General features: G+C 42.5%; 1 protein-coding gene across 1 annotated transcript in view; it reads right to left on the bottom strand.

Moving 5' to 3' along the window:
• The window catches only part of C5H5orf22 (chromosome 5 C5orf22 homolog), a 60263-nt gene that overhangs the window by 10713 nt on the left and 22000 nt on the right, over positions 1-27550 (bottom strand). Inside the window, exons 3-6 of the mRNA XM_056520975.1 lie at positions 24308-24457; positions 22934-23366; positions 18319-18381; positions 2038-2159 (exon numbers count right to left, since the gene is read on the bottom strand). Of these exons, the coding sequence (XP_056376950.1) occupies positions 2038-2159; positions 18319-18381; positions 22934-23366; positions 24308-24457 (768 nt within the window). The remainder of the gene's footprint in view (positions 1-2037; positions 2160-18318; positions 18382-22933; positions 23367-24307; positions 24458-27550) is intronic.

Below are 27550 nucleotides of genomic sequence, written 5' to 3'. Positions count from 1 at the left end.
GAAAATCAGCATGTATAACAAACAGCTCTGGACTACTATATAGGTATTTACAGCACGGCTCAACAGCTTCTAAAGATTAATTCTATGTAGAACAATGTGCAGACAGCCTTTCATGCAAAGGGATAGTTTTTCTACTGATTTGGGGTTGCACAATGCCCTTTTTTCCATTTTATGTTGCTGCTTTTACAGTTCTAATGTTTGATAGTGTTTTTTCCTCCAGAAAATTAGCTGTATTTCTGCAGTGATGCCAAAGTAGCAAGTCTGCACCAAATCATGCAAATTTGGGGGGGGGGGATCTGTTTTTTTTTTTTTAAACTTTACGGTTGGAGTTATCCTAGAAGATTGGAAATAAGCATATGTTGCACCCATTAATATAAAAAGGTAGTAGGGAAGAATTGGGCAACTATAGACCAGTAAGCCTGACATCAATAGTGGGGAAATTAACGGAAACCATACTAAAGGATAGGATTGAGGAACATCTACAATCACATGGACTACAAGGTGAGAAACCACATGGGTTTACTTCAGAGAGATCTTGTCAAACTGGGACCCATTTTGTTTCATATATTTATCAGTGATACTGCAGAAGGTCTGAGAGTTCAGAGAAAAGAGTTACTAAACTAGTACATAGACTGCAGGATAAAACTTACCAGGAAAGGTTAAAGGACCATAACAATGCATAGAAGAAAGAAGAGACAGAGGGGATATGATAGAAACTTTTAAATACATAAAGGGAATCAACACGATAAAGGAGGAGAGCATATTTAAAAGAAGAAAAACTACCACGAGAGGACATAGTTTTAAATTAGAGGGGTAAAGATTTCTGCTGTAATTTCAGGAAGTATTACTTTACTGAGAGAGTAGTGGATGCATGGAAGAGTCTTCCTGCAGAAGTGGTCTTCTTGCAGATAGGGCTAGGGAATATTTATAGTATTCAGAAATATCAGGCCAAATGGTTCTTTTCTGTCAAGACTAGAGATGAGCAAACTTACAGTAAATTCGATTCGTCACAAACTTCTCGGCTCGGCAGTTGATGATTTTTCCTGCATAAATTAGTTCAGTTTTCAGGTGGGCTTGAAAAGGTGGATACATTCCTAGGAAAGAGTCTCCTAGTACTGTATCCACCTTTTCCAGCCCACGGGAGCATCTGAAAGCTGAACTAATTTATGCAGGAAAAGTCATCAACTGCCGAGCCGAGAAGTTTGTGACAAATCGAATTTACTGTAAGTTCGCTCATCTCTAGTCAAGAAATTCCATGTTTCGGTTTAGTAATTAAAATAGCCTTTACAATTCGTGGGAAGCAACTTTGATTGATACAGTATTAAGGGGGCTAGACAGAAATTTTGGGGTCACAAATTCACAAATTCACAAATCATGATTTATACAAATGTGAGTGAAAAACTGGAGAGATGTTGTCCACAGCAACCAAGATCAGCTTTTCTATCTTCCCGAGCTTTGGTAAAATGAAAGCTGCGCTATGATTGGTCGCTGTGGGCACTCTCAGTTTTTCACACATTTTAATGAAACTGGGCCAATGTGTCTTAAAACATTGATCGTGCTGTGTCAGGGCTAAGGTAACTGAATGGGGTGTGTTACAATCCATAAGAGGCAGTAACCAATAGTCACAAAAAAACCCTATCAAACACGGCATTTCTTGTGACTTCGCAGTTCAAGTGCATTTACTTACATTAGGTGTGAGCATGTGATCCACAGTGTGTCACAGCAAATTTTGGTTACATAGCCCGTCTCGGCCAAAAATCGCTGTGTAGCCCCAGCCTAATTCAACACTTCCAGTAGCATAGCTTTAGATATAATACAATAGAACAAAATACAGGCTAAGGCTACTGTGGTTAGCAGAGTACTGGCTTGCAAGACAATGCTGGGGTCACGCTGTGCTACATTTTTTGGCACATTAATTTGTCAATATAACATATACTGAGCAATATATGGTGCATAACCCTGACTGCAATACAGGTGGATTCTGTGCACCAGATTGAGGTTTATAATGTACACGATCAAGAAAGTTTACAGCCATACCCAGGATTGGAGGCCCATCTTTGTACAGTCGCCTCACCATCAGCCTCACAGAAATCGGAAAATGCAGCTTCCAGATCTTCAAGCTGACGTATGCGGTTCTCTACACAGTCAACAAGGGAGTCCTGTGAGCAAGGAAACCAAATTATTCCAAAAATTCCGATATTGCATTATCTGCAAGAAACATTCAGATCTTTATACTCCAAGTATACAAAGGTAGCAAGTGTTATAATGACCACTGGTTGCACTGCTCCCATTGGTCAGTTTTTGGTGGCTTTGTATAACTTTTTATTAAACAATAAGAAAAGAGACATTACAATAAGGCATCGCAGTGTATGCACACAATATAAATACAAAAACAGACTATCACCGTAACCAATGAGTATCAAATAGAAAGCGACACAAAGAAATAATGTACATCGTGACATTGTGAGCAAAAAGTGAGGTCTAGTATATAAGAAGAGTCGTCTAGGGGCGATGAAGTTCACAATGCCTTGTCAAAAGATCACTTCCAACAGTAATAATATAGGCCGCATATGCTTGCAACTAAGAAAGGAAAGAAAAAAGAAAAAAAAAACTATACTCCAGAGAACACAAAGAATTTGCATTCAACAGTAACCCCAAAGAACACTTGAACATGTTAAATACTATAGGGACAAGTTTAAGCGGAGGTGTCATGTAGTACATATGCTTGCGGGTTCTGAAAGGCTACGTTCACACTACGGAATTTCTGGGCAGAATTTCTGCCGGAGATTTAGCAGGCGGCACTAAGACAGCACGGACTGCATTGCCGTCCACATAGAAAGCAATGCATTTCTGGGTGGATCTTTTGGTAGATCTGCTAAAAAAATGCATTGACATCTATGGGGACGGCAATCCAGTCCGCGAGGTCCTAGTGCCGCCGGCTTGATCTCCGGCAGAAATTCTGCCCAGAAATTCCACAGTGTGAACCCAGCCAAAGGATAAATACTTGGACCACACAGCAGTAAACCTAGGCAAGTAATGCATAATAGAGGCAATAGACCTCTCCATTGTACAGTGTTTTTTTTGTCTTTTTTTAACCCCTTAAGGACGCAGGGCATATCCATATGCCCCCGCTTCAGAGTCCTTAAGGACTCAGGGAGTATGGGTACACCCTACGTTCATCCAGCCCCTGCTGCTCGCCGGGCAGGGACCGGGATGCCTGCTGAAATCGTTCAGCAGGCATCCCAGCATATCACCCAGGGGGGTGTCCTGAGGTCGCCCCCCCCCCCCATATCGTCGATCGCCACAAATTGCGCGTCAATTCAGACGTGCGATTTACAGTTATTCCAGGTCAATCGGGTCTCTGGTGACCTGGAAAAAAAAGGGTGAATGGGGCTGTCCGAGACAGCCCCATTCACCCTTACTCAGCAGGCGTGAGGTGGCACGGGTGCCGCCTCATGATCACGTGATTGATCGGTCGGAACAACAGATCAATCATGGACCTGCTGGGGCCGGCGATCGAAGCGGAGATCGGCGCCGGCGGGGTCTCCTACCTTGCCCTGGTCTGGCGGGGTTCCCCTCAGGATCGCTGGTGGCCATAGGAACAGCAGGATCGGTCCCGGCGGCAGGATACAGCGGCAGCGGTCCCGGCGGCTGGATACAGCAGGAGTTTAGGTCTGTTCACCTCCTGCTGATGCTTAGCAGCAACTCTCGGCATGCACAGCCAAAGGGCATGCTGGGAGTTGTAGTTTTGTAACAGCTGGAGTTCCAACTACAACTCCCAGCATGCCCTTTGGTAGTCTGTGCATGCTGGGAGTTGTAGTTATGCAACAGCTGGAGGCATCCAGCTGTTTCATAACTACAACTCCCAACATGCACAGACTACCAAAGGGTATGCTGGGAGTTGTAGGGTAGTCTGTTGCATGTTGCGGCAGTTGTCAGTTATGAAACAGCTGGATGCCTCAGCTGTGAAACAGAGTTTGTTACCTAACTCAGTGTTTCGCAACCAATGTGCCTCCAGCTGTTGCATAACTACAACTCCCAGCATGTATGGTCTGTCAGTGCATGCTTGGAGTTGTACAGGGTACATTCACACGGGCAGGTTTACATTGAGTTCTGCTGCAAGTTTGAGATGCAGCAAATTTTCTGCCGCAGCTCAAACTCCCAGCGAGAAACTTACTGTAAACCTCCATCTGTGTGAATGTACCCTAAAAACACTACAAAAAATAAAAAACAAAAGACTACATACCCCTACACAGTCCCCCCCCCCCCCCCCCCAATAAAAAAAAAAAAAAAAAAAAAAAAAGTCTTGTACGGCAGTGTTTCCAAAACAGAGCCTCCAACTGTTGAAAAACATCAACTCACAGTATTGCCGGACAGTCACTGACTGTCAAGGCATGCTGGGAGTTTTGCAACAGCTGGAGACACCCTGTTTAGGAAACACTGCCGTAGGGTATTTTTGTGGCACATTCAAATCCCCAATTTAGGCCTCAAATGCACATGGTGCTCTCTCGCTTGGGAGCCCTGTCGTATTTCAAGGAAACAGTTTAGGGCCACATATGGGGTATCTCCGTACCCGGGAGAAACTGTGTTACAAATTTTGGGGGGCTTTTTCTCCTTTTACCCCTTATGAAAAGGTAAAGTTGGGGTCTACACCAGCATGTTAGTGTAAAAAAACAAAACATTTTGACACTAACATGCTGGTGTTGCCCCATACCTTTAATTTTCACAAGCGGTAAAAGGAAAAAAAGACCCCCAAAATTTGTAACGCAATTTCTCCTGAGTACAGAAATACCCCATTTGTGGGTGTAAAATGCTCTGCGGACGCACAACATGGCTCAGAAGTGCACTATGTACATTTGAGGTCTAAATTGGAGATTTGCACAGGGGTGGCTGATTTTACAGCGGTTCTGACAAACGCAAAACAATAAATACCCACATGTGACCCCATTGTGGAAACTACACCCCTCACGGAATGTAACAAGGGGTATAATGAGCCTTAACACCCCACCGGTGTTTGAGAAATTTTCGTTAAAATTGGATTTTCACTAAAATGCTGGTGTTAACCTACATTTTTCATTTTCACAAGGGAGAATAGGGAAAAAGCCCCCAAAAATTTGTAACCCCATTTCTTCTGTGTAAGAACATACCCCATATGTGGAAGTAAAGTGCTCTGTGGTCGAACTACAATGATCAGAAGAGAAAGTGCGACATTGGGCTTTTGGCAAGAGAAGGTGTCTGAAATTGAAGGCCATGTGTGTTTACAAAACCCCCATAGTGCCAGAACAGTGGACCCACCCCCACATGGGACCCCATTTTGGAAACTACGCCCTTCACGTAATGTAATAAAGGGTACAGTGAGCATTTACGCCACACAGGTGTCTGACAGATTTTTGGAAAAGTGGTCTGTGAAAATGTAATTTTTAATTTGCACAGCCCACTGTTCCAAAGATCTGTCAATCGCCAGTGGGGTGTAAATACTCACTGCACCCCTTATTAAATTGACCGTTATCCTTTAAGAATCTCCATAAAAAAATCCCCTTCTTGTACAATGTAAGTTAATTGTGTTATAACACAATAAAAATAGGGAATCTCCAGATCCACTTTCTATTGGCTGATTTAAATAACTTTTAAGGTGCTTTTTTTCCACCCATAGGAATTCACTTATCTTCCTAGCTCCTCAAAGAATTTATTTCTGATCCGGATTGGGGTCACCCTAAAATAATGCAACACCATTGGTAAGAGTACCATTTTACCAAGGCGATCCTATCGGCCATATATAGGCCCAATTTACTCCATATCTGACACTGCTTTACAATTTTTTCCTTTAATATTCCTTTAATATTCCTACTCTCCCTTTGATTTCTCACAAACTCAGCTAACCAATTACTTGATTTACTCCTGTCCGTAATTTTTTTTTTTTTACCCCAAAACAGGAGTCTATGCTGTACGTTTTCCCTCAGGAATTCTTGATATTTTTTCTGGGTTTCCTCTAACTTTTCTCTTCCATTAGGATCTCTTGCTTTACTGTGTCCTTGTTCGGCCTCCTCCACTAAATTGATCAGGGCCCTCTTTTTCCTTACTTTCTTTCCTAACTCTACTCATGTTTCTGTACAGGCAACCCCTTAGAAAAGCTTTCAGAGTGTCCCATACAGTAAACAAACTGGCCGTATTTTTATTATTTTGCCAAAATTCCATTAATTCCTCTTATTTCCGCTGTCACCTCTTCTATCTCCAAAAATATAAAAAAATTTCCTCCCTTTGGTTCTTTTTTTATCCCACTATGCAGAACCCTGAAGTACACAACTGAATGATCTGAAACTACCCCGGGAACATACTGAATTTTCTTAATTTTAGCAAGTGCACTATCATTTGTAAGCACAATGTATATTCTAGACGCTGTGTTATGTGTCTTACTAAAACACAAGAAGATTTCACTTTCTGGATAAGTAAATCTACACATCTTCATTCAGTCCAAGCTCTTCACAAACATTAGCTAACCCTGTTGAACTGCTACTTCTCTGCGCCCCCTTTTCTATCTCTTACATTATCCATCACAAAGTTAAAATCCCCTGTAACAGGTCCTGAAAGTTCTTATCCTTAATAAAGATAGCAAATATATGCAAGCCCTCTAACTTGAATGGTGGTGGGATATAGATAAAAACTAACAACTTCAGTTTCTTCCCATTTTGCAAACAGAAAAACATATCTGCCCCTATAGATGGGGGGGGGGGGGCTTGCCTCGGGTGTAAAAGGAGCTAGCTACAGCTCTCCCGCCGTTAATAGAATGGCATGTTGCAATCGCCGGGGGACAAGTAGATTGTGTTCCGCTTAAGTCCCTTGGACAAGTAGTTTTTTTTTTTTATTTCCACACCCCTGCTGTGTAAAAAAACAAACAAAAAACAAGGTTTTCCCTTAATAAACTAATCTCATGCGGGCTGGAAATAGCAACGAGAAAGGAATCTCTAAACTATGCAGACGCTTTTTCACTTCTTTAAAAGCCATTCTTCTCTTCTGGGTAACATGGGAAAAATCTGGGTATAAAAATAAATTAGCGGCACCATATACTAGCTTTCCTTTTTCCCTTGAAAACTTTAGCAAAATGTCTCTGTCCATTGCAGGCAATAATTTAATCAACATTGTCCTTGGAGGCGCTCCTGGGACTGCTTTACCCGCTGGTACCCTGTGCGCTCTTTCGATCATAAACCATTCTGTTAGATTTCCAACATTTAATGTTTCTTTTATCAATTTAGTACAAAACAAAATTGGATTACTCCCTTCCTCTCCTTCTGGGAGTCCGATTAATCTAACATTAGCTCTCCTGGATCCATCCTCCAGGTCATTTATCTTCAACTTCAGATCTTTAATCTCCTTTCCATCTTCCTCCTGGGTTTTCATTATTGCTTCTGCCTCTCTTTTTTTTTTTAAGTACTCTCTGATCAGCATAATATCGGAGCTCACTGTCCCCATTTGGGTCGTCAAATCCTCTAGGGCTTCATTGCTTCTTTGTACTGCCATGTGAAGAGTCCAGCGTATGCGTATCATCTTATCCTCTATTCCTCCTCTATAGCCCCATCAATTGGTAACAATGAGTATCTGGATCCTTCGCTACTATTTCCCACGTTATAAACCTGTATTGTAGAGATCTCAGAAACTGACCATTGAAATGAATCAGCTACAGTGCATATTATTCAGGGAAACTTTCATGGCATGCTTTACCATTATGCACAAAAAAGAAGTGACCAGCCACTTATGTTCTGTATGCTTATAAGTGCATATTTTGCAGCAGATTTTCTGCATGTGAACATAGCAAACTGGCAGCGGTATACAGCTGCAAACGCCATTAAATCTGTTTATATGAACGTACCTTTTAGGGGTTTTCTGGGCAGGTAGAGTTTTTCATATGAGACTCAGGCTGCAGTGAAAAAGCAGTATACTTTCCAAGCATGCTCCCATGCCGCTGCAGTATTCTCAAGCACCCAGTCTCCGCTGTGGTCCTTTTCTCCCTCCTTCCTCTGATGTGCCATATGGACAAGAACTGCTTGTCTACACGGCACATCACAGGAAGGAGGGAATAAAAAAAGTGGACTAGAGCAAAGTGTTTATGAATACTGGAACTGCATGAAAGCAGATCAGGAAAGTATACTGCTTTATTTTCACTGCAGCCCTAGTCTCTTATGGAAAAACGTTCCTTGCTCAGAAAACCCATTTAATCATGCAGAACATAAGTTGCATGTCACTTACTTGCATGGTTTTCACATGTGTTGCCAAATAAAGGTGTCCTTTTAAAATATACTGTAAAGAGTTCCAAATACTCCCTGTTAGTCTTTCCACAGCTATTAGAGAGAGGCTCAGACTCACCCCTGAAAGTGCACAATATCTCTTCGCTTGAAAATTACAACTTGCAATTTATGTTTTGAGATGCTAAATATTTCTAGACATAGTGCACATAAATTGATGAAAAGCAATGATTCATGATGAACAGATTTCCTGAATCCTGATTTAATATAAGGACCGCTATAAGAAACACAAAGGACTTCATGTTGGTTACCCTGGCGTGCATGTTGCCATGGAAACTATTCATCTTAAAAACACTATAGTACAGATGGTGCTTTGGAGTTAGAAATGGGTACTATGTTTTCTGCCAGTAGCATAGAAGTATTTTTTTTTTTGGAACACCAATAGCCATTTAAGTTTTTGTATAACAGTATTAAAATTCTAGTGTGTCTGCTAGAGAAAGCATAAAAATAAACATAATAGATCTACAATTGGCTACAGAAAATACTAATAAATAAATGATGTTTTATCCTTTATCAATATGCTCAGAAGGACCAGTCACAGCAAAATCTAAGACCTCTTTCACATTGCCGTCAGGCTCCGCTATACGGAGCTCAAATAGTGCATGCATTATTTTTTTCTCCATAAACTACTGGATCCCCAACTGACCCCCATTCAAGTCAAGTGAATCCTTTGGGATCCAGTAGTTGTGCTTAAACCTGTTTTGGGGCCTTTCAGTGCAAAAGAAAAAATGAGCCGGACAGATTCAGAACAGGGCGGAGCACAATAGCAATGTAAACATTGCCTAAACTGGAAACTAGGGATCGACCGATTATCGGTATGGCCGATATTATCCTTCCTTTCTGTAGTGTCCGGCGCCATTCCGGGTGGAGGGTGCACCGGTACGGGCTATCCTTCTCCGAGGGTCCTCTTCTCCACTCCGGGCAGGCTCCGGCCTAGTACGCTGCTACGCCGTGACGTCAGGTGCGTCGCTGCGCACGGGTGTCACTGCGCAGCGCCGTCTATGCTGCGCTACTAGGCCGGAGCCTGCCCGGAGTGGAGCCCGGACCGGTGCACCCTCCACCCGGAATGCCGCCGGACACTACAGGAAGGAAGGATGGATGGCCCGGACCACCATGACAGGTAGGGGGAGAGAAGCGGGTGGCGGCGGCGGCTTATGGCACCGCAAAAGCCACTGCAGTGCATTGATTTAAAGCGCCCACTTTAAATCAATGACCTGCAGCGGTTTCGAGGGGGGATAAATAGTCGATAACTTATAACGGAATATCGGTATAAGCTATCGGCCCTAACCTCCACCGATTATCGGTATCGGCCCTAAAAAAACGATATCGGTCGATCGCTACTGGAAACCATAACCAACTGGATTTACTTAACTTTCTGTTTAAACATTATAAAGTGTTCTATCAACACAGGCAATATAGACATTGTCATTCTCACTCTTTCCTAATATAGTCTAAATCATCACTTTGACCAGGGTCAACGATATCTGCAGACACATCATACTCTGGCTGTTTGTCCAAAGCAATAGGATAGAAATAAGCTGCAACCAAGCCCTCCTTGCGCTCAGTTCATTGTCACGATGCCTACAGGCTCTGTCAATCTAATTTGTAGGCCACAGGCTGCTTTATGCTGCTTTGTGTGTGCGCGCGCCTTTATCACCATGTAGTAGCATGTAGGGCTTTATTAAAGTCTGGAAATCGGTGGAGCCTAAGAGGATTGTCCTGTTGTAGCAGGAGAAAGTCATCATGGCCATCTGGGCTGGATGGAAAGGAAAGAAAGGGATGGCAAGGTCCAAGATTTTCTCAGAAGGCCCATGGGACTCTCAATATATCGTTCCTTTTCTTGATAACAAAAAAGCACATATAAAACGCACATATATAACTATAACTGGTGTTATAGCTTTATATGTGCGTTTGCTTCTAGTTTGTTAGCCCCCCTCCCCCAGCAAAGTTGATGTCAGCGTGCCCATAGCTCGCTTCTTAGCTCTGCCCATGCCCCAAGGCCCTCATTTGCATAAAAAGGTGAATTATGGTGGAACGGCTGGGCGAATCTGGATGTCGCATCGTTTTGATCAGCATCACCCGCACTACAAGCCTGTGTGATACTGCTGACAGATTTCCTTTTAAATATTATTATTTTTTTTCTTATAAACACCTTTTTGTGCACTAAGCATAGGTCAAGCTGGGGTGGCACAGAGTGTGCTGTGCCCTGGGGCCGCAATACCGCTGTGCTTATTCTCCTTCCTCTCCCTCCACGATTGGCAGGCACCATTGTCTTGCATTGTGGTGCAGGCATGTAAGTTTCATAGGCACTAGCACAAGTGGAACATGAGTGGGCAAAGTTTGTCATTGGCTTCACTCACTTACCACGCCTGCACAGTAATAACTGACAGACAATGTCGCCTACTACAGAGGTAGCCTGAGGGCTTACCTCTGCTTCCCTGGTGTCCCGTGGCTCTGTCATTGATAAAGCCTGGCTGGACTAGGCTCTATCAATGGATCGCAGAGCACACAGATCAATGGAGTTCAATAGAACTCTTGATCTGTATGCGGAATCTAATGATTCCTCCTAAAATTCTAATAAAAAATGTAAAAATAAAATAAATAAATAAAAGTTTTAATAAAAGCTTAAGACACATTAACCCCTTCCATGTTAAAAGTTCAAATCACCCCCTTTTCCTAAACAAAAACATGTAAACATAATAAAAATATACATATTTAGTATCGCTGCATGCGTAATTGTACGAACTATTAAAATATAACATTATGTATCCCGTACGGTAAATGACGTAAAAGTAAAAAAAAAAATACCAAACCACAGAATTGCAATTTTTATAATAACCCAGAAAAAAAAAAAAAAAGTTAAAAAGCGATTAAAAAGTCAGATCAATAACAAAATGAAACCGATACAAAAAAAAAACGATTATGGCGCAAAAAATTAGCCCTCATACAGCCTGGTATAGAAAAAACAAAATAAAAAGCTACAGGGGTCAAAAAAATTGCAATAAAAGAAAAAAAAAAAAAAAGAAAATTTACATTTTAACATTAGTAAAACATGACAGAAACTATACAAATCTGGTATTGCTGTAATCAGGCTGGCCTAAAGTATCAAAACAACATGTTAGCTCAATCACAAGGTAAATGGCGTAGAAAAGAAAACCACAAAATTTGCTAAATTATCCTTTACTATTTCAATTTCACCGATTATATATATATATATATATATATATATATATATATATATATATATATATATATTTTTTTTTTTTTTTTTGGGGGGGGTTCGGAGAAGGTTATTGAAAAATTAAAAAGGTATCATTATAGTAGGTAGTTATGGCTATTTTAGGGCGAGGAGGAAAAAACTAGATGGATCGTCATGAAGGACAAGTAGATTCTGCTCCGTTTTATTCCCGTGGACAAGTAGTTTTTTTTATTAAATCACCACACCCCTGCACCTCTGTCCCTTTCAGAAACTGTCCAGAGCAGAAGAGGTTTTCTATGGGGATTTGCTCCTACTCTGCACAGCACCTGACATGGAAAGAGGTGTCAACAGAGAGCACTGTGGTCAGACTGAAAAGAACAACTCAACTTCCTCTGGAGCATACAGCAGCTGATAAGTACTGGAAGGATTAAGATTTTTTAATATAAGTAATTTACCAATCAGAAGAAGGAAAAGTGGAACGGCTGGCACTCTTAAAACTCCAAGTTTATGGCAGCTTTAAAATCATCAGGACAGAGTGAACAAACAGTCAGCATGCACGGTCGACATGTTTTGAGTCTACGACTCTAATGAAACCTATAGCATGTACAACATTGTAACATACAGTATTTATAGTCAGGGGGCGGGAGGGGGAGTGGACAGTGATGTCAACACCTGTTGGGGTATTCATCTCCTGTGGACTGTCACTGAGCGCTCTCACACCTCTTACACATAACTGCCAATATTGGCAGGTGAAACCACATCATCTGAACAAGCAACAAATATGAAAGAAACAAACAATAATAGCGGGAAAAATTCTTTGTTGCAGAGACAAAGACGGCGAATTTATTCGGGCATAAAGAAACTGCTCAACCAAGGAGAACACAATTGCAGAACAGGACACAGTATGTAGTCATCTCAAAGCCAGAGGGTACAAAAGTTGGATGTTAGGGAGAGCTAAACACAAAATTCAGGATAGATCAAGAGCAACCCTGCTTGAGAATCGGAAGGTGGCACAAACTAGCAATCAGCTGGATTATCAAAATAAAATTGTGTTTTTTACTACGTATAGTGCCATTAAGGCAATTGTGAATAAATACCTTCTGATGCTCAGACAGGATCCAGCCTTGGATATCATTTTAAAAAAGGGAGTCATTTTTGTTTCTCGAAAGGCTCCGATGTTAGCCAGTATCCTCTCCCCAAACTTATTACCTCCATCCACCAGTGAAAATGAAAGTAACTAGATTAAAACATATTGGCCCTCATTTACTAAGAGTGGAGTGTCGGTTTGTGTTTTTGCAAGTCCTTTATTCCTTTTTTTTCTGATGCCATTTACTAATCTGTCGCCCAATTTCCCTTTCTTTCTGTCGCAGGGTGTTTTTCTGTGGCACAAAATGTATTCTGTGCGACAGAAAAAAGTCTCTGCAAATTCTGACTACATTAGTGCTTGTACTACTACCCCCATCATGGAACAGGGTCTGTTCCATGTTGGGGGGTAGTAGTAAAGGGGCTGAGGGATTGATCGCATCGGGTCTCACTTCTGAGACCCGATCAGATGTTATTAAGCAGGGGAGCGGGCGGCATGTTCCGATCCCCTGCAATGTACAGTAAACTTTCATTTTTAACCCCTTAAGGACCGGAGGTTTTTCCGTTTTTGCATTTTCGTTTTTTGCTCCTTGCCTTTAAAAAATCATAACTCTTTCAAATTTACACCTAAAAATCCATATGATGGCTTATTTTTTGCGCCACCAATTCTACTTTGTAATGACGTCAGTCATTTTGCCCAAAAATCTATGGTGAAGCGGGAAAAAAAATCATTGTGCGACAAAATTTAAAAAAAAAACGCTGTTTTGTAACTTTTGGGGGCTTCCGTTTCTACGTAGTACATTTTTCGGTAAAAATGACACCTGATATGTATTCTGTAGGTCCATACGATTAAAATGATACCCTACTTATATAGGTTTGATTTTGTCGGACTTCTGGAAAAAATCATAACTACATGCAGGAAAATTAATACGTTTAAAATTGTCATCTTCTGACCCCTATAACTTTTTTATTTTTCCGTGTATGGGGCGGTATGAGGGCTCATTTTTTGCGCCGTGATCTGAGGTTTTTAACGGTACCATTTTTGCATTGATAGGACTTATTGATCGCTTTTTATTCATTTTTTCATGATATAAAAAGTGACCAAAAATGCACTATTTTGGACTTTGGAATTTTTTTGCGCGCACGCCATTGACCGTGCGGTTTAATTAACGATATATTTTTATAATTCGGACATTTCCGCACGCGGCGATACCATTTATGTTTATTTTTATTTACACTGTGTTTTTTCTTTTATGGGAAAAGGGGGGTGATTCAAACTTTTAATAGGGAAGGGGTTAAATGATGTTTATTCACTTTTTTTTTGCACTTTTTTTTTGCAGTGTTATAGGTCCCATAGGGACCTATAACACTGCACACACTGATCTTCTATGTTGATCACTGGTTTCTCATAAGAAACCAGTGATCAACGATTCTGCCGCATGACTGCTCATGCCTGGATCTCAGGCACTGAGCAGTCATTCGGCGATCGGACAGCGAGGAGGCAGGTAGGGGCCCTCCCGCTGTCCTGTCAGCTGTTCGGGATGCCGCGATTTCACCGCGGCTATCCCGAACAGCCCACTGAGCTAGCCGGGATGCTTTCGGTTTCACTTTAGACGCGGCGTTCAACTTTGAACGCCGCGTCTAAAGGGTTAATAGCGCGCGGCACAGCGATCAATGCCGCGCGCTATTAGCCACGGGTCCCGGCCGTTGTTAGAGGCCGGGCCCGACCCGCTATGACGCGGGGCCACGCCGTGGCCCCGCGTTATAGATCGGGAGTGGACACATGACGTTCCAGTACGTCATGTGTCCTTAAGGGGTTAAATTCCCCACCGAGGAGCCAATCAGAGCTCCTGGCAGGGTTTTAATATAGAAGCGCTGTGGTGGGCAAAGATGTATAGAATCGCTGAGGGGGTATATATCTGGCCCCTCCAGCCTTTCTATATATCTTTCCCCCGCTGCGCTATATTAAACTTAGTGCCCGCTGTGCTTGAATAAATGTACTGCCCCCCAACGCTATTATATCTATACTGACCCCCGCTGCACATATATATATATATATATATATATACACACACACTGACCCCCCCCCCAGCTGCGCATATTAATATTCATATTTTCTCCCTCCCCTGGCTGCCAATGAATGAAAACTCTATTAGCGGCAGAGCGGAAGGCTGCTGCCCGCTCACGCTGCTAAGAGTTTGTCATTCATAGCGGGCAGCAGCTGCATATCATGCTGTGGGAGTCAGACATATGGATCTATGTCGGCCCTCACATCATACATATACAAATGCCGGCTCACCGCTATGAATGACAAGTAAAGCAGTGCAGGGAGGCTCGCGCTGCTGCCAATAGCTTACTTGTCATTCATAGCGGTGAGTGGCGTGTGTGGCCATTAGGTTCCGCACCTCCCTGCAAACACCCCGGGTACTCCTGCTTTGGCAGGGTACCTACCGTTATTGGCTCTGCGGGCAGATACCTTGGCTAACGCCAAGGGGGATGCCGGGAGCATTTGTGGTCCCCTAGTAGCTTCGGCGAAAAGGGACATCGAACCTGGAACCTCGCAGGTACCTTTTGGTCCGGAGGCGAAGGGTAAGGTTTGTTGGGGGGCCTCTCTCCTATCGGAGAAGGGCTTGCAATAGACCACATCCTTTGTGCACTTTTTTTAGTGTAACACGTTTGCACTTTTTCTTGCACTTTGGGTGAATCGAGAGCACGTTCCTCGGCTAAAAAAAAAAAATAAAAAATGTATGCTGCGAGGGTCAGAGTATACATACACACACATATATAAATATGCGCAGCGGGGGTCAGTATATGCACAGCGGGGGTCAGTATAGATATATAATAGCGCTGGGGGGGGCAGTACATTTATTCAAGCACAGCGGGCACTAAGTTTGATATAGCGCAGCAGGGGAAAAGATATATAGAAACGCTGGAGGGGCCAGATATATACCCCCCCAGCGATTCTATACATCTTTGCCCACCACAGCGCTTCTATATTAAAACCCTGCCAGGAGCCCTGATTGGCTCCTCGGCCCTGGTCATTCAGGGCTCCTGGTGGGGAATTTAAAAATGAAAGTTTACAGTACATTGCAGGGGATCGGAACATGCCGCCCGCTCACCTGCTTAATAACTTTTGATCGAATCGGGTCTCAGAAGTGAGACCTGGTGCGATCAATCCCTCAGCCCCTGTACTACTACCCCCAACATGGAACAGACCCTGTTCCATGCTGGGGGTAGCAGGATTCACTCCGTTGTAAGGAATTTAACAACAGCTCTGAGCTGTCGGTTTTCTGTGAAGCAAAACTCACAGGTTTTCCTGTGAGTTTTCTTCACACTCGGAGTGTTTTTTTCTCTCTTTTTGTCGGGAAAAACGCCCCTTTTGTTTTGTTTTTTTCACTCTGAGTGATTTTGATTGTGTCGAGTTGTGCGCCAGATTCAGGCGCAAATTCTGGCGCAAAACCCGACAAAAAGTGTTGGGATCCTGTAAGTAAATGAGGGCCAGTGTTTTCATAGATGTGGACAGGCAAGATGTGTAGTATGCCAGTATGCCACAAAAACATTTTTCATTTCTGATGCACGCTCCAACAATATATATAAGATCAGAGACTTTCTTAATTAAGATTCCTGTTTTGTAATATATAAGATAACATGCTCCACTTGCAACTCGGCATACATTGGTTCTACAAATAAAAAAAGTGTAAAAAACACATTAAGGAACAGGGGTGCAACTAATTCACTTAAATGTGAATGCGTCCAATGTATCTCATCACTTTTGTGACATTTACACTGGTGACGTTTCTTGTATGCGTTTTTTTTTTGCCATTGAAAGAGTTCATAAACAAAATTAGAGAAGGCAACCGGTTGAAGGCACTTATATCCACAGGGTCTCCTGGTCTTTATCGGTTTGACTGTTTCCATCCAAAAGGGTTGAAAACCGTGCAGATTTATTTTTTCATTATTAAGATATGGCTGCTTTGTGTCTTTGTATTTGTCTCTACAACAAAGAATTTTCCAGCTATTATTGTTTTTATGTTTGTTTCATATTTTTTTGCTTGTTCAGATGATGTGCTTTCACCAGCCAATACTGGCAGTTATGTGTAAGAGGTGTGAAAGTCCACAGGGGATTAATACCCCAACAGGTGTTGACCATCACTGTCCACTCCCGCTCCAGCTATAAATATGTTACAATGTTGTACATGCTATAGGTTTCGTTAAAAATTCATACTCTAAACGCGTCATCCATGCATGCTGTTTGTTCACCTTGTTCCTGATGATTTGAAAGCTGCAATAAACTTGTAGTTTTAAGTGTGCTGGCCTTTCCACTTTTCCTTCTTCTGCGAGAGTTGGACCGTGCACCACACCCTCAGCGAGCTTCCTTGCTATTTAATTTACAAATCTATTTAACTTTCTGGCACCAGTTGAAGTGGTAAAAAATATACTTTCCACCGGAGTACCCCTTTAAGTGCAGAGGAATAGAATAGTATATAATAGAAGGAAAAAAAGAAAGAAAATCTGATAGCAAGAAGAAAAAAAAATAGTAAAAATAAAAAAACCTTAACCACTAAAAGGAGAAAAAAAAAAATAGATAGTAAAGTCTGTAAAATCTATTAATTAAAATATAACTTATTCCTTAAACAAGCCCTCACAAAGGTTCATTAAAGCGGTACTCCGCCCCTAGACATCTTATCCCCTATCCAAAGGATAGGGGATAAGATGTCAGATCACCGCGGTCCCGCTGCTGGGGACCCCCGGGATCCCCGCTGCAGCACCCTACTGTCATTACTGCACAGAGCGAGTTCGCTCTGTGCGTAATGACGGGCGATACAGGGGACGGAGCAGCATGACGTCATGGCTCCGCCCCTCGGCCTGCCCCCTTAATACAAGTCTAAGGCAGGGGCGTGACGACCGCCACGACCCCTCCCATACTCTCGTATTGAGGGAGGCAGGCCGTGACATCATGAGGGGCGGAGCCGTGACGTAACGATGCTCTGGCCCCTGTACTGCCTGTCATTATGTGCAGAGCGAACTCGCTCTGTGCAGTAATGACAGTGGGGTGCCTCAGCGGAAATCCCGGGGGTCCCCAGCAGCGGGACCACGGCGATCTGACATCTTATAAAATGTCTAGGGGCGGAGTACCCATTTAACAGCAAAATAATATACTTCTCAGAATATGGCAATGCAAAAAATTATATAAAAAAGTTAGCCTCAAGATGTAAAAGTCCCAAAAAACTCACTCTTTTAGGGTAAGGTCACATGAAACGGATCCACAGCGTATTTTACGCTGCAGATATGCCAATGAGGGACCCTATAGTGTGCCTCAAGCTGTGCCTGTCTGCTTATCCGAGCAGACACACAGCGATCTGCAAGTCACAGCTCACATGTGCAGTGTACTTGCAGACATGGCGGATGCTCCCCCTGCTAGGCAGGCTGAGAGCAGTGTGCGAGTACACGGTGTGTCTGCGCATAGTGGCGGATTGCAGGTACGAGCAGGCACATCTGTAGGCACACTGTAGTATACGTCCTCGGCGGATGTGAAGTATAAAACACGCTGTGGATCTGTTCTGTGTGACCCTACCCTTAACATCATTTACACAACATGATCTAAACAAAAAAACAATGGCATAATTACAAAACGTGTTTCTCAATCGATTATAAATTATATGGTAAATTGTACTATTAAAAGGAAAACAAGCCCTCAAGTCAAAAATGTAACACAAGTCACTATGATGTGCACCTTACCTCTGAGGAACCAGGGCCTGGTTTCTTGAAGCTGTACAGTTCCTGCAAGATTTTGTATTCCTCCTGAAGACAATTTTACAACAAAAAAATTATAATAATAATAATTCAATAACATACCACTGTACAAGAGAATGTGTAACTAAATGAAACAAAGCTGGTGAAGTAGTAAGGTTCAGTTGCAAGAAATCTGGGTCAGGGCATATTTTTGTTAAAGTCTGTTGCTGAAAGTACACTGCCCAAAAAAATAAAGGGGAACATAGATAACACATCCTAGATCTGAATGAATGAACTAATCGTATGAAATACTTTTGTCTTTACATAGTTGAATGTGCTGACAACAAAAATCACACAAAAATTATCAATGGAAATCAAATGTATCAACCCATGGAGGTCTGGATATGGAGTCACACTCAAAATCAAAATGGAAAACCACACTACAGGCTGATCCAACTTTGATGTAAGGTCCTTTAAACAAGTCAAAATGAGGCTCAGTAGTGTGTGTGGCCTCCACGTGCCCGTATGACCTCCCACCAACGCCTGGGCATGCTCCTGATGGGGTGGCGGATGGTCTCCTAATGGATGTCCTCCCAGACCTGGACTAAAGCATCCGCCAACTCCTGGACAGTCTTTGGTGCAACGTGGCGTTGGTGGATGGAGCGAGACATGATGTCCCAGGTGTGCTCAATCAGATTCAGGTCTGGGAAACGGGCGGGCCAGTCCATAGCATCAATGCCTTCCTCTTGCAGGAACTACTGACACTCCAGCCACGAGGTCTAGCAAGTCTTGCATTAAGAGGAACACAGGGCCAACCGCACCAGCATATGGTCTCACAAGGGGTCTGAGGATCTCATCTCGTTACCTAATGGCAGTCAGGCTACCTCTGGCAGTCAGGCCCCCCCAAAGAAATGCAACCCCACACCATTACTGGAAAACCGCAAACTGGTCATGCTGGAGAATGTTGCAGGCAGCAGAACATTCTCCACGGCGTCTCCAGACTGTCACATGTGCCTGCTGGAGGTCATTTTGCAGGGCTCTGGCAGTGCTCCTCCTTGCACAAAGGCAGAGGTAGCAGTCCTGCTGCTGGGTTGTTGCCCTCCTACGGCCTCCTCCACGTCTCTGTGCTCTGGACACTATGCTGACAGACACAGCAAACCTTCTTTCCACAGCTCGCATTGATGTGCCATCCGGGATGAGCTGCACTACCTGAGCCACTTGTGAGGGTTGTAGACTCAGTCTCATGCTACCACTAGAAGGAAAGCACCGCCAGCATTCAGAAGTGACCAAAACATCAGCCAGGAAGCATAGGAACTGAGAAGTGGTCACCACCTGCAGAACCACTCCTTTATTGGGGGTGTCTTGCTAATTGTCTATAATTTCCACATGTTGTCTGTTCCATTTGCACAACAGCATGTGAAATTGATTGTCAATCAGTGTTTCTTCCTGAGTGGACAGTGTGATTTCACAGAAGTGTGATTGACTTGGAGTTACATTGTGTTGTATAAGTGTTCCCTTTATTTTTTTGAGCAGTGTATAATGAATGCCTAATAAGATTGTCCATATTATTATGAAAGGGAAACTGACAGGCTGTTCACTCACACTTAACCCAATACACTGGGTAATAGTTTAGGTGAACAGGAGTGTAATGAAGGAGGACTTCCATAAATTCGTCCAGTTATGGCCCCTGTAGCTTGAATGCAGAACAGCTTTGCTGCACAATGTAGCCTGTAGCGCTCTCCTGCCTCCTTCTGTATACCTAAGTCCTTTTTTGAGACCCACCCAATATGTCTGAACAGTGTGTTATAAAATAAGGTAAAACATGGAAATTAATTAGCACACACATGTGGGATGTAACAAGTGATATATTATCAATATGCAAAGGAAATTAAAATAAAGGGTGCAAGATATACACATCTGAACAGTACAGGACTGTGTAAAAACAAATGACAGTCTAATGCTACACAGTACAAAATATAAATGTGTAAATGCCACGAATATAATTCATATATATGTGCCTAATGTTACACATGAATAATATGGGACTTCTGTGAAATAGTTCACACTACTGCTATAATATCTAGAGGTACATGCCCAAAATAGATGCGGGAAAAGCAATGGCTAACTGTTTGATAACAATTGTAATATGTGGGATGGAATATAATGCCAAAATTCACAATTGAATGAAAATGCACCCATAAATGCACCCACAGTCTGAACGCAGCAAAAAAATTATTATGCAATTATACTTGGCTCCCGGCATCAAATCTACTCTAATCCCACTAAACAGTCACATATGTGGGAGATAGCACGCTGGTAGAGCAGCATTGAGAGTGAACTCATACTAAAAGCACACAATGCATTGAGAGCGCTACCACATTGTGTGTAATGTATACAACAGGTGATATGTCAACAGATTGCAGTATGTATGATGGAATTACAGCGTGAGGGAGTAGAACTTCTACTAATAACGCAGAGTACATTGTACCATCTATTGTGGGGAGCATGAGAGAGCGATATAGTGATTTCAATAAGCTAAATCACAACATAAATGTGCTCATAGGCGAAACACGATATATACTACAATATTGGATATAAGGAAAAGTTATATGGGGGTGTGCATATGGTGAATGAACTATCCATACCATAACATTGCTGCAATACAAGTCAATGCTTAAAACTATCATGAAAATGGTCTAGACAAAATAACGCATCTTGTTAATATACAATGTGCATTGTAACCAATATGTTAAGCTTGAGAAGTCAACAGAATCAACAAAAAGCCTAGTACTATTCATGTTTAGTCCGTACAGGACTGATATACCACTATCCCACATTTATTCTAAATTACGCGATCTGTGAGGTGAAAAGGATATTATAATGGCCAAACTCCAGAAAGCATAACATAATATCTTAACAAGTGTACTGGGATCAATATACATAATACTCTCAAATTCAAATGGTAAAGACACTGAAGTACTAACGAATGTGTGAATAAGAGCCTGGTGCTTGGATACATTGGACTGATGTCCAACCGAGGAATAACATTTATATAACATGTAAGTACAGCTATTAGTTGAAGTGGCTCTAAGATACTGAAACCTTAACGCATAGTGTGAACTGATGCCTGGAATTCGGAAACAATGGACTGATTTCTAACTCAAGCAACAACTAGTGTGAACATTACGGAACACAACGAATAATAGGGCCAAGCATACGGCACCCTCGTAAGGAAACGAGAGGAAGAAATCGTTCAAGAACAGCAAGAAGGGAATGGGATTAAGTCAAGGACCTTGTTGCAAGTGACTATAGGTGACAGTTTATCTAACAGCATTGGAAGAAAAGAAGTTCAATAACACTGGTGGTGGTCCATATTCGTGCTGGGCGGTATATCGGTATGAACCGGATACCGTTTTTTTTTTCTCCCACGGTATGGATTTTTGCCCATACCGCTATACCGGTCGGACCCCTCCCCCACCCTTCCGAGTCAATAAAAAAAATGAAACGTACCCGTAATGGGGGTGGTCCGAGCCATCCATCCTTCCTGTAGTGTCCGGCGGCATTCCGGGTGGAGGGTGAACCGTTCCGGGCTGTCTTCCTTCTCCCGGGGTCCTCTTCTCCACTCCGGGCAGGCTCCTGCCTAGTACGCTGCATAGACGCCGCTACGCCGTGACGTCAGGTGCGTCGTTGCGCACGGGCGTCACTGCGCAGCGGCGTCTATGCAGCGTTACTAGGCAGGAGCCTGCCCGGAGTGCAGAAGAGGACCCCCGGAGAAGAAGGACAGCCCGGATCGGTTCACCCTCCACCCGGAATGCCGCCGGACACTACAGGAAGGATGGATGGCCCGGACCACCCTCCCCGGACGGTCCCTGCAGCAACTGGGAAGGCGAGTCAGGGTTCTGGGATGGACAGGGGTCTGTATAATATACTATACCTACAGTAGGCCCTCCAGCTGTTGAGGCCCTCCAGCTGTTGCAAAACTACAACTCCCAGCATGCCCAGACAGCCAACGGCTGTCCGGGCATGCTGGGAGTAGTAGTTTTGCAACAGCTGAAGGCACCCCTAGTTGGGAAACACTAACCTATACTATACACTACTATATAGTCCAACATGCTGGGCGTTGTAGTTTTGCAACAGCTGGAGGCTGTAGGGTTGTTTGTTACATCTATTTAAAAGGGTACTCCACTGCCCCAGTGTTCAGATCATTTAGTTCCAAAAGCCCATTTAGTTCCGCTACGCCACCTCAATGCAAAAAAATAAATAAATAAAATACCGTGAAATACTGTGATACTTTAGAAAAATACCGTGATACTCATTTTTGGTCATATCGCCCAGTACTAGTCCATATGTATTTTTAATGTTTGTTGAATATTTTATTAGGATGGAATTAAAGTAAAGTTTTAAAAGGTTCCCAGTATTTTTAAACTTTTTCTACTTTTTGTGGGAGACCTAACCTCAGCTAGTGGTAAGCACCACGTCACTCTGCTATATATATATATATTTTATTACATAATATGGATAACAACTGAAAACCAATATTGACTTGTCTTGTCTTGTCTTTCATAAAGACCTGCATATCTCACTTGGTAAAAATCATTGGAAACTATTTGCTCATCCATACCTGCGTGTACATTTCTTTGAATGGATTCTTCACTGAAAAGAAATCTAAATCTATATCCAAGACGTAAGCGTCCCCTTTCTCCAAGACTTGCACAATGCTCTCAGCGAGTTTCGCATTCAGATCACCATTAGTTTCCATGCAGTTGCAAGAGGAGCCCTTTCTGAAATGGTCTTCTGCTCCATCACACACAGCAAACGCAACTCCCTGTGAAGATGTACATTGAAATGCAGAGGCAGGACCACCCGCTACTTCATCATTTTCTGCAAGCTTGAGTTTTTTAGCAGCAGATTCACCTTTGTCTGGATCTTCACAGCCTGGTCCCTTCACAGGGTTCAGCAAGATGACATCCAAATGAAGAGGTTTGGGGTTTTCAAGCTGCTCCTCAGGCACATAAAGACCGTCACTTAGAAAGTAATCATCGGTGCTTGTGACCCTGAATTAACAAGATTGAGAACATTTCTGTAAAGTACAATTTAGAATTCTGATCTTTACATCTCATGAATACAGGTCAATGTGCAAAACAGTAATGACTCAATGCACTCCAATAAATGTGTCTATGAGAAGTATAATATGTTGGCAAAACACCTCAAATCACCCATAAGGCTTCAGGGAATTCAGCTGGCTAAATAGAATACCAATATATTTTATATCCCATATTGATACAAAAATGCAAATTCCAGTATTTCTTGTACTTTAAAGGGGTACTCCGCCACTAGACATCTTATCCCATATCCCAGCGGTCTCCCTGCTGCACCCGACGTTAGTTTAGAGCGTCTGGTGCCACGCCAGAGGCTCGTGACATCACAGCCACGCCCCCTCAATGCAAGTGTATGGGAGGGGGCGTGACGGCCATCATGCCCCCTCCCATAGATTTGCATTGAGGGGGCGTGGCCGTGATGTCACGAACCTCCGCCCGCATCGCCAGTCATCCGGCATGGAGTGAAGGTCACTGTCTGGGGTGCGGCAGCAGAGAATGCCAGAGTCCCTAGCGGTGGGACCCCCTTGATCAGAAATCTTATCCCCTATCCTTTGAATAGGAATAAGATATCTAGGGGCAGGGTACCCCTTTAAGGATAAGGTCACATGTGCCGTATTTTGCAGCATAGTTTCCTACCCATGAAGTCAATAAGTAGCAAAATCAGCTGCGTATTTTGATACTCACTTCAATGGGTAGGAAAATAGGCAGCAGCTCATATGCAGCAAAATATGGCACGTGTGACCCTACCTTTAGGGAACAAAACTAAAACAGGAGACTGTTTAACCTTTAAATGGTATGGGGTAGATTCGTCAAAACCTGGGCAGAAGAAAAATGGAGCCCATAGCAACCAGATTGCTTTTACCTTTCAGATGCAACCTAGACTTAATGGGAAATACCTTATTGTAGTTGTAGACTTGTCTTTGCCAACCAGAAAGAAGTGCTTGCCTTCTCTGATCTGCTGGGCCCACGAGGGATGGAGCCATACAACTTGAGAGAAGTGTCCAGCATACACTACCGGCATGATCCAGTTCTCGATACTTAACTCGCTGAAAAAATGACATATAAAAGGTTGTAAAAGGACATTGCTGAGCTGCATAAATAATCATTACCAACAATGGCAAAAGACACAAAGAAATAAACATGACACATCTTTAAGTGTATACTGTATTTAGCAATTTATTCTTACCACTTGAGTAGGTCACTAATGTATTACCATGTGGCCTCTGGTAGAAGATAAGACAAAGCTCTAGTGATAACTGGGCACTAATGACGTTGGCAAGAATTTTTTTTTATATATCCGGAGCCATTGATATTTTATATCAATGGAACTGGAAAGTTAAACAGATTTGTAAATTACTTCTATTAAAAAAAAATCTTAATCCTTTCAGTACTTATGAGCTGCTGAAGTGGAGTTCTTTTCTGCCTAAGTGCTCTCTGATGACACCTGTCTCGGGAACTGTCCAGAGTAGAAGGAAATCCCCATAGCAAACCTCTTCTACGCTGTGCAGTTCCCGAGACAAGCAGAGATGTCAGCAGAGAGCACTGTTGCCAGACAGAAAACAACAACTCAACTTCAGCAGCTGATAATTATTGAAAGGATTAAGATATTTTAATAGAAGTAATTTACAAATCTGTTTGACTTTCTGGAGCCAGTCGGAAAAAAAAAAAAATTTGTTTTTATTCTCCTGGAATACCCCTTTAAAGACAGACCAACCCAGAATGCTCCCTAAAATAACTTGAAACTAACATAAGTAATAATTAATAAAAAAATTTTTTATATGTATTGAAAATTAACTGATGAAATTCAGACATCGTTTTTTGGACAAAACAGTGTTGGACAAAAAAATTATTGTGCCCTGAACTTAAAGGGGTACTACAGTGGAAAACAAGTCAGTGGAGCGTGGAGTAACACCAAGCAGGAGCAGCAGGCAGCTAATCCAAGACCTCATTATATTAGGAGTGGACAGATAAATTGCTCCCAATGATGTTGTGAATGCACATCAGTCTCCTGTATAAACAGGTAGAGAAGCCAGGGAAATGTAGCCTTGGAGCTATGGTGTGCTAAGGACAGAAAATTAGACTGTTTTTTGTTAAAAGTGGTACTCAGGTGGAAAACAATTAGTTTTAAAATCAACTGGTGGCAACAAGTTAAACAGATTTTTAAATTACTTTTATATAAAAATCTTAATCCTTCCAGTACTTATCAGCTGCTGTATGTTCCCCAGGAAGTTCTTTTCTTTTTGAATTTCTTTTCTGTCTGACCACAGTGCTCTCTGCTGACACCTCTGTCCATGTCAGGAACTGTCCGAAGCAGGAGAGATTTGCCATGGGGATTTGCTCCTAATCTGAACAGTTCATAACATGGACAGATGTGTCAGCAGAGAGCACAGTGGTCAGACAGAAAAGAACAACTCAACTTCTTCTGTAGTATACAGCAGCTGATAAGTACTGGAAGGATTAAGATTTTTTTTAATAGAAATAATATACAAATCTATTTAACTTTCTGGAGCCAGTTGATATGAAACAAATTGTTTTCCACTGGAGTACCCCTTTAACATTTGATTCTTGTGTGTGACATATTTTACACATGCTGTCACCATTTAACACACCAACAGAGTATTTAGTTCCACTGAAATCATTTTTCATTTGTTTTGCTATTAAATTTTTATCTGTCACAGTCTGCCCACCTTTTCACACTGCGTATTTCACAACAGGTCAGGAGACTAGAACGCACAAGAAAATTGCTTCCACCATGGGATATGTTTGACTGCAGAACTTATTTTCCAACCTTGTTTTAAAAGTTTTTCCTTTCATTAACATCTATGCTTGTGTGTGCCTTGACAAAGAACTTAAGCAATAAACTCAAAACATAATCAAAAGTCTACACAGAACGAATTATACTTTATAGCAGCAAAGCCAAAATTACTTCAGAATTCTTTCCACTGAACCCCTGTAACATAGTTGCCACAAAAGTGGATACATGAAGGGGTCACCTACAGATGGGAAAACCATCAGAAAGATTTGTTGAGCCTAAGGCTAGGTTCACACTGTGGAATTTCTGGGCAGAATTTCTGCAGGAGATCGAGCCGGCGGAGCTAGGCCTAGGTTTAGGGTACGTTCACACGCGCTTATTTTTTAGCGGGTTTTCGGCTGCGTATTTGAAAGTGGGCGGGCTCTTCTTGGCTTTCCGCAGGCGATTTTCCGTGGCGGAATGTACACTGCGGAAAATCCGCCGCAAGCCCCATTGAAGTCAGTAGGGACTGAGGCAGATTTTCCGCAGCGTAAATTCCGCCGCGGAAAATCAGCTGCGGACAGCCGAGAAGAGCCCGCCCACTTTCAAATACACAGCGGAAAACCCGTTAAAAAATCCACGCGTGTGAACGTACCCTTAGCCTAGGTTCACACTGGAATTTCTGGGCAGAATTTCTGCCGGAGATCGAGCCGCCAGCCCAGAAATTCCACAGTGTGAACCTAGCCTAAACCTAATGACCTGCCCATTAATGCATTCAGTGTCGTAAAAGTGGTTCCCACTTTTAGAAGTCTGGAAAAAAGACTCTGGACAGTTGGGGGAGATTTATCAAAACCTGTCCAGAAGAAAAGTTGCCCAGTTACCCATAGCAACCAATCAGCTCGCTTTCATTTTTAACAAGGCCTCTGCAAAATGAAAGAAGAGATCTGATTGGTTGTTAGGGGAAACTGGGCAACTTTCCCACTGGACAGGTTTTGACAAATCTCCTCCGATGTTTTTCATAACTTCAGAACACTCCAGGAAACAACTTTTCTCCAGAAGATGGGCTTTGATGAAGGGGCAATGAAGATAATAGGGGCTTTATATTCGAGCCCCTCGGCTCAGGTATTTACAAATGGAGCAATATCTGAGATTTTTGAAATTTCTGTCCCCTGTCCCTTTAATTTTTATATTGACAATAGAACCATTTGCTCAAGTCATTAGAACTGATCCAAATATATCTGGTATTAAAATTGGAGCGTCGACACACACTTTCTTTATACACAGACAATATTATTCTTACGCTGTCAAATCCAGTTATATCAATGGACATAGTCTTAAATCTATTATCACAGTTTATATTACTTAGTCACAAGCCCTCCCTATTTATTCCCGAATGCAGTGGAATCGC

This window comes from Hyla sarda, chromosome 5, assembly GCF_029499605.1.
Source record: "Hyla sarda isolate aHylSar1 chromosome 5, aHylSar1.hap1, whole genome shotgun sequence".
NCBI classification, from domain to species: domain Eukaryota; kingdom Metazoa; phylum Chordata; class Amphibia; order Anura; family Hylidae; genus Hyla; species Hyla sarda.
Note: the sequence above shows the minus strand (reverse complement) of the source record. Positions and strands in the feature narration are given on the sequence as shown.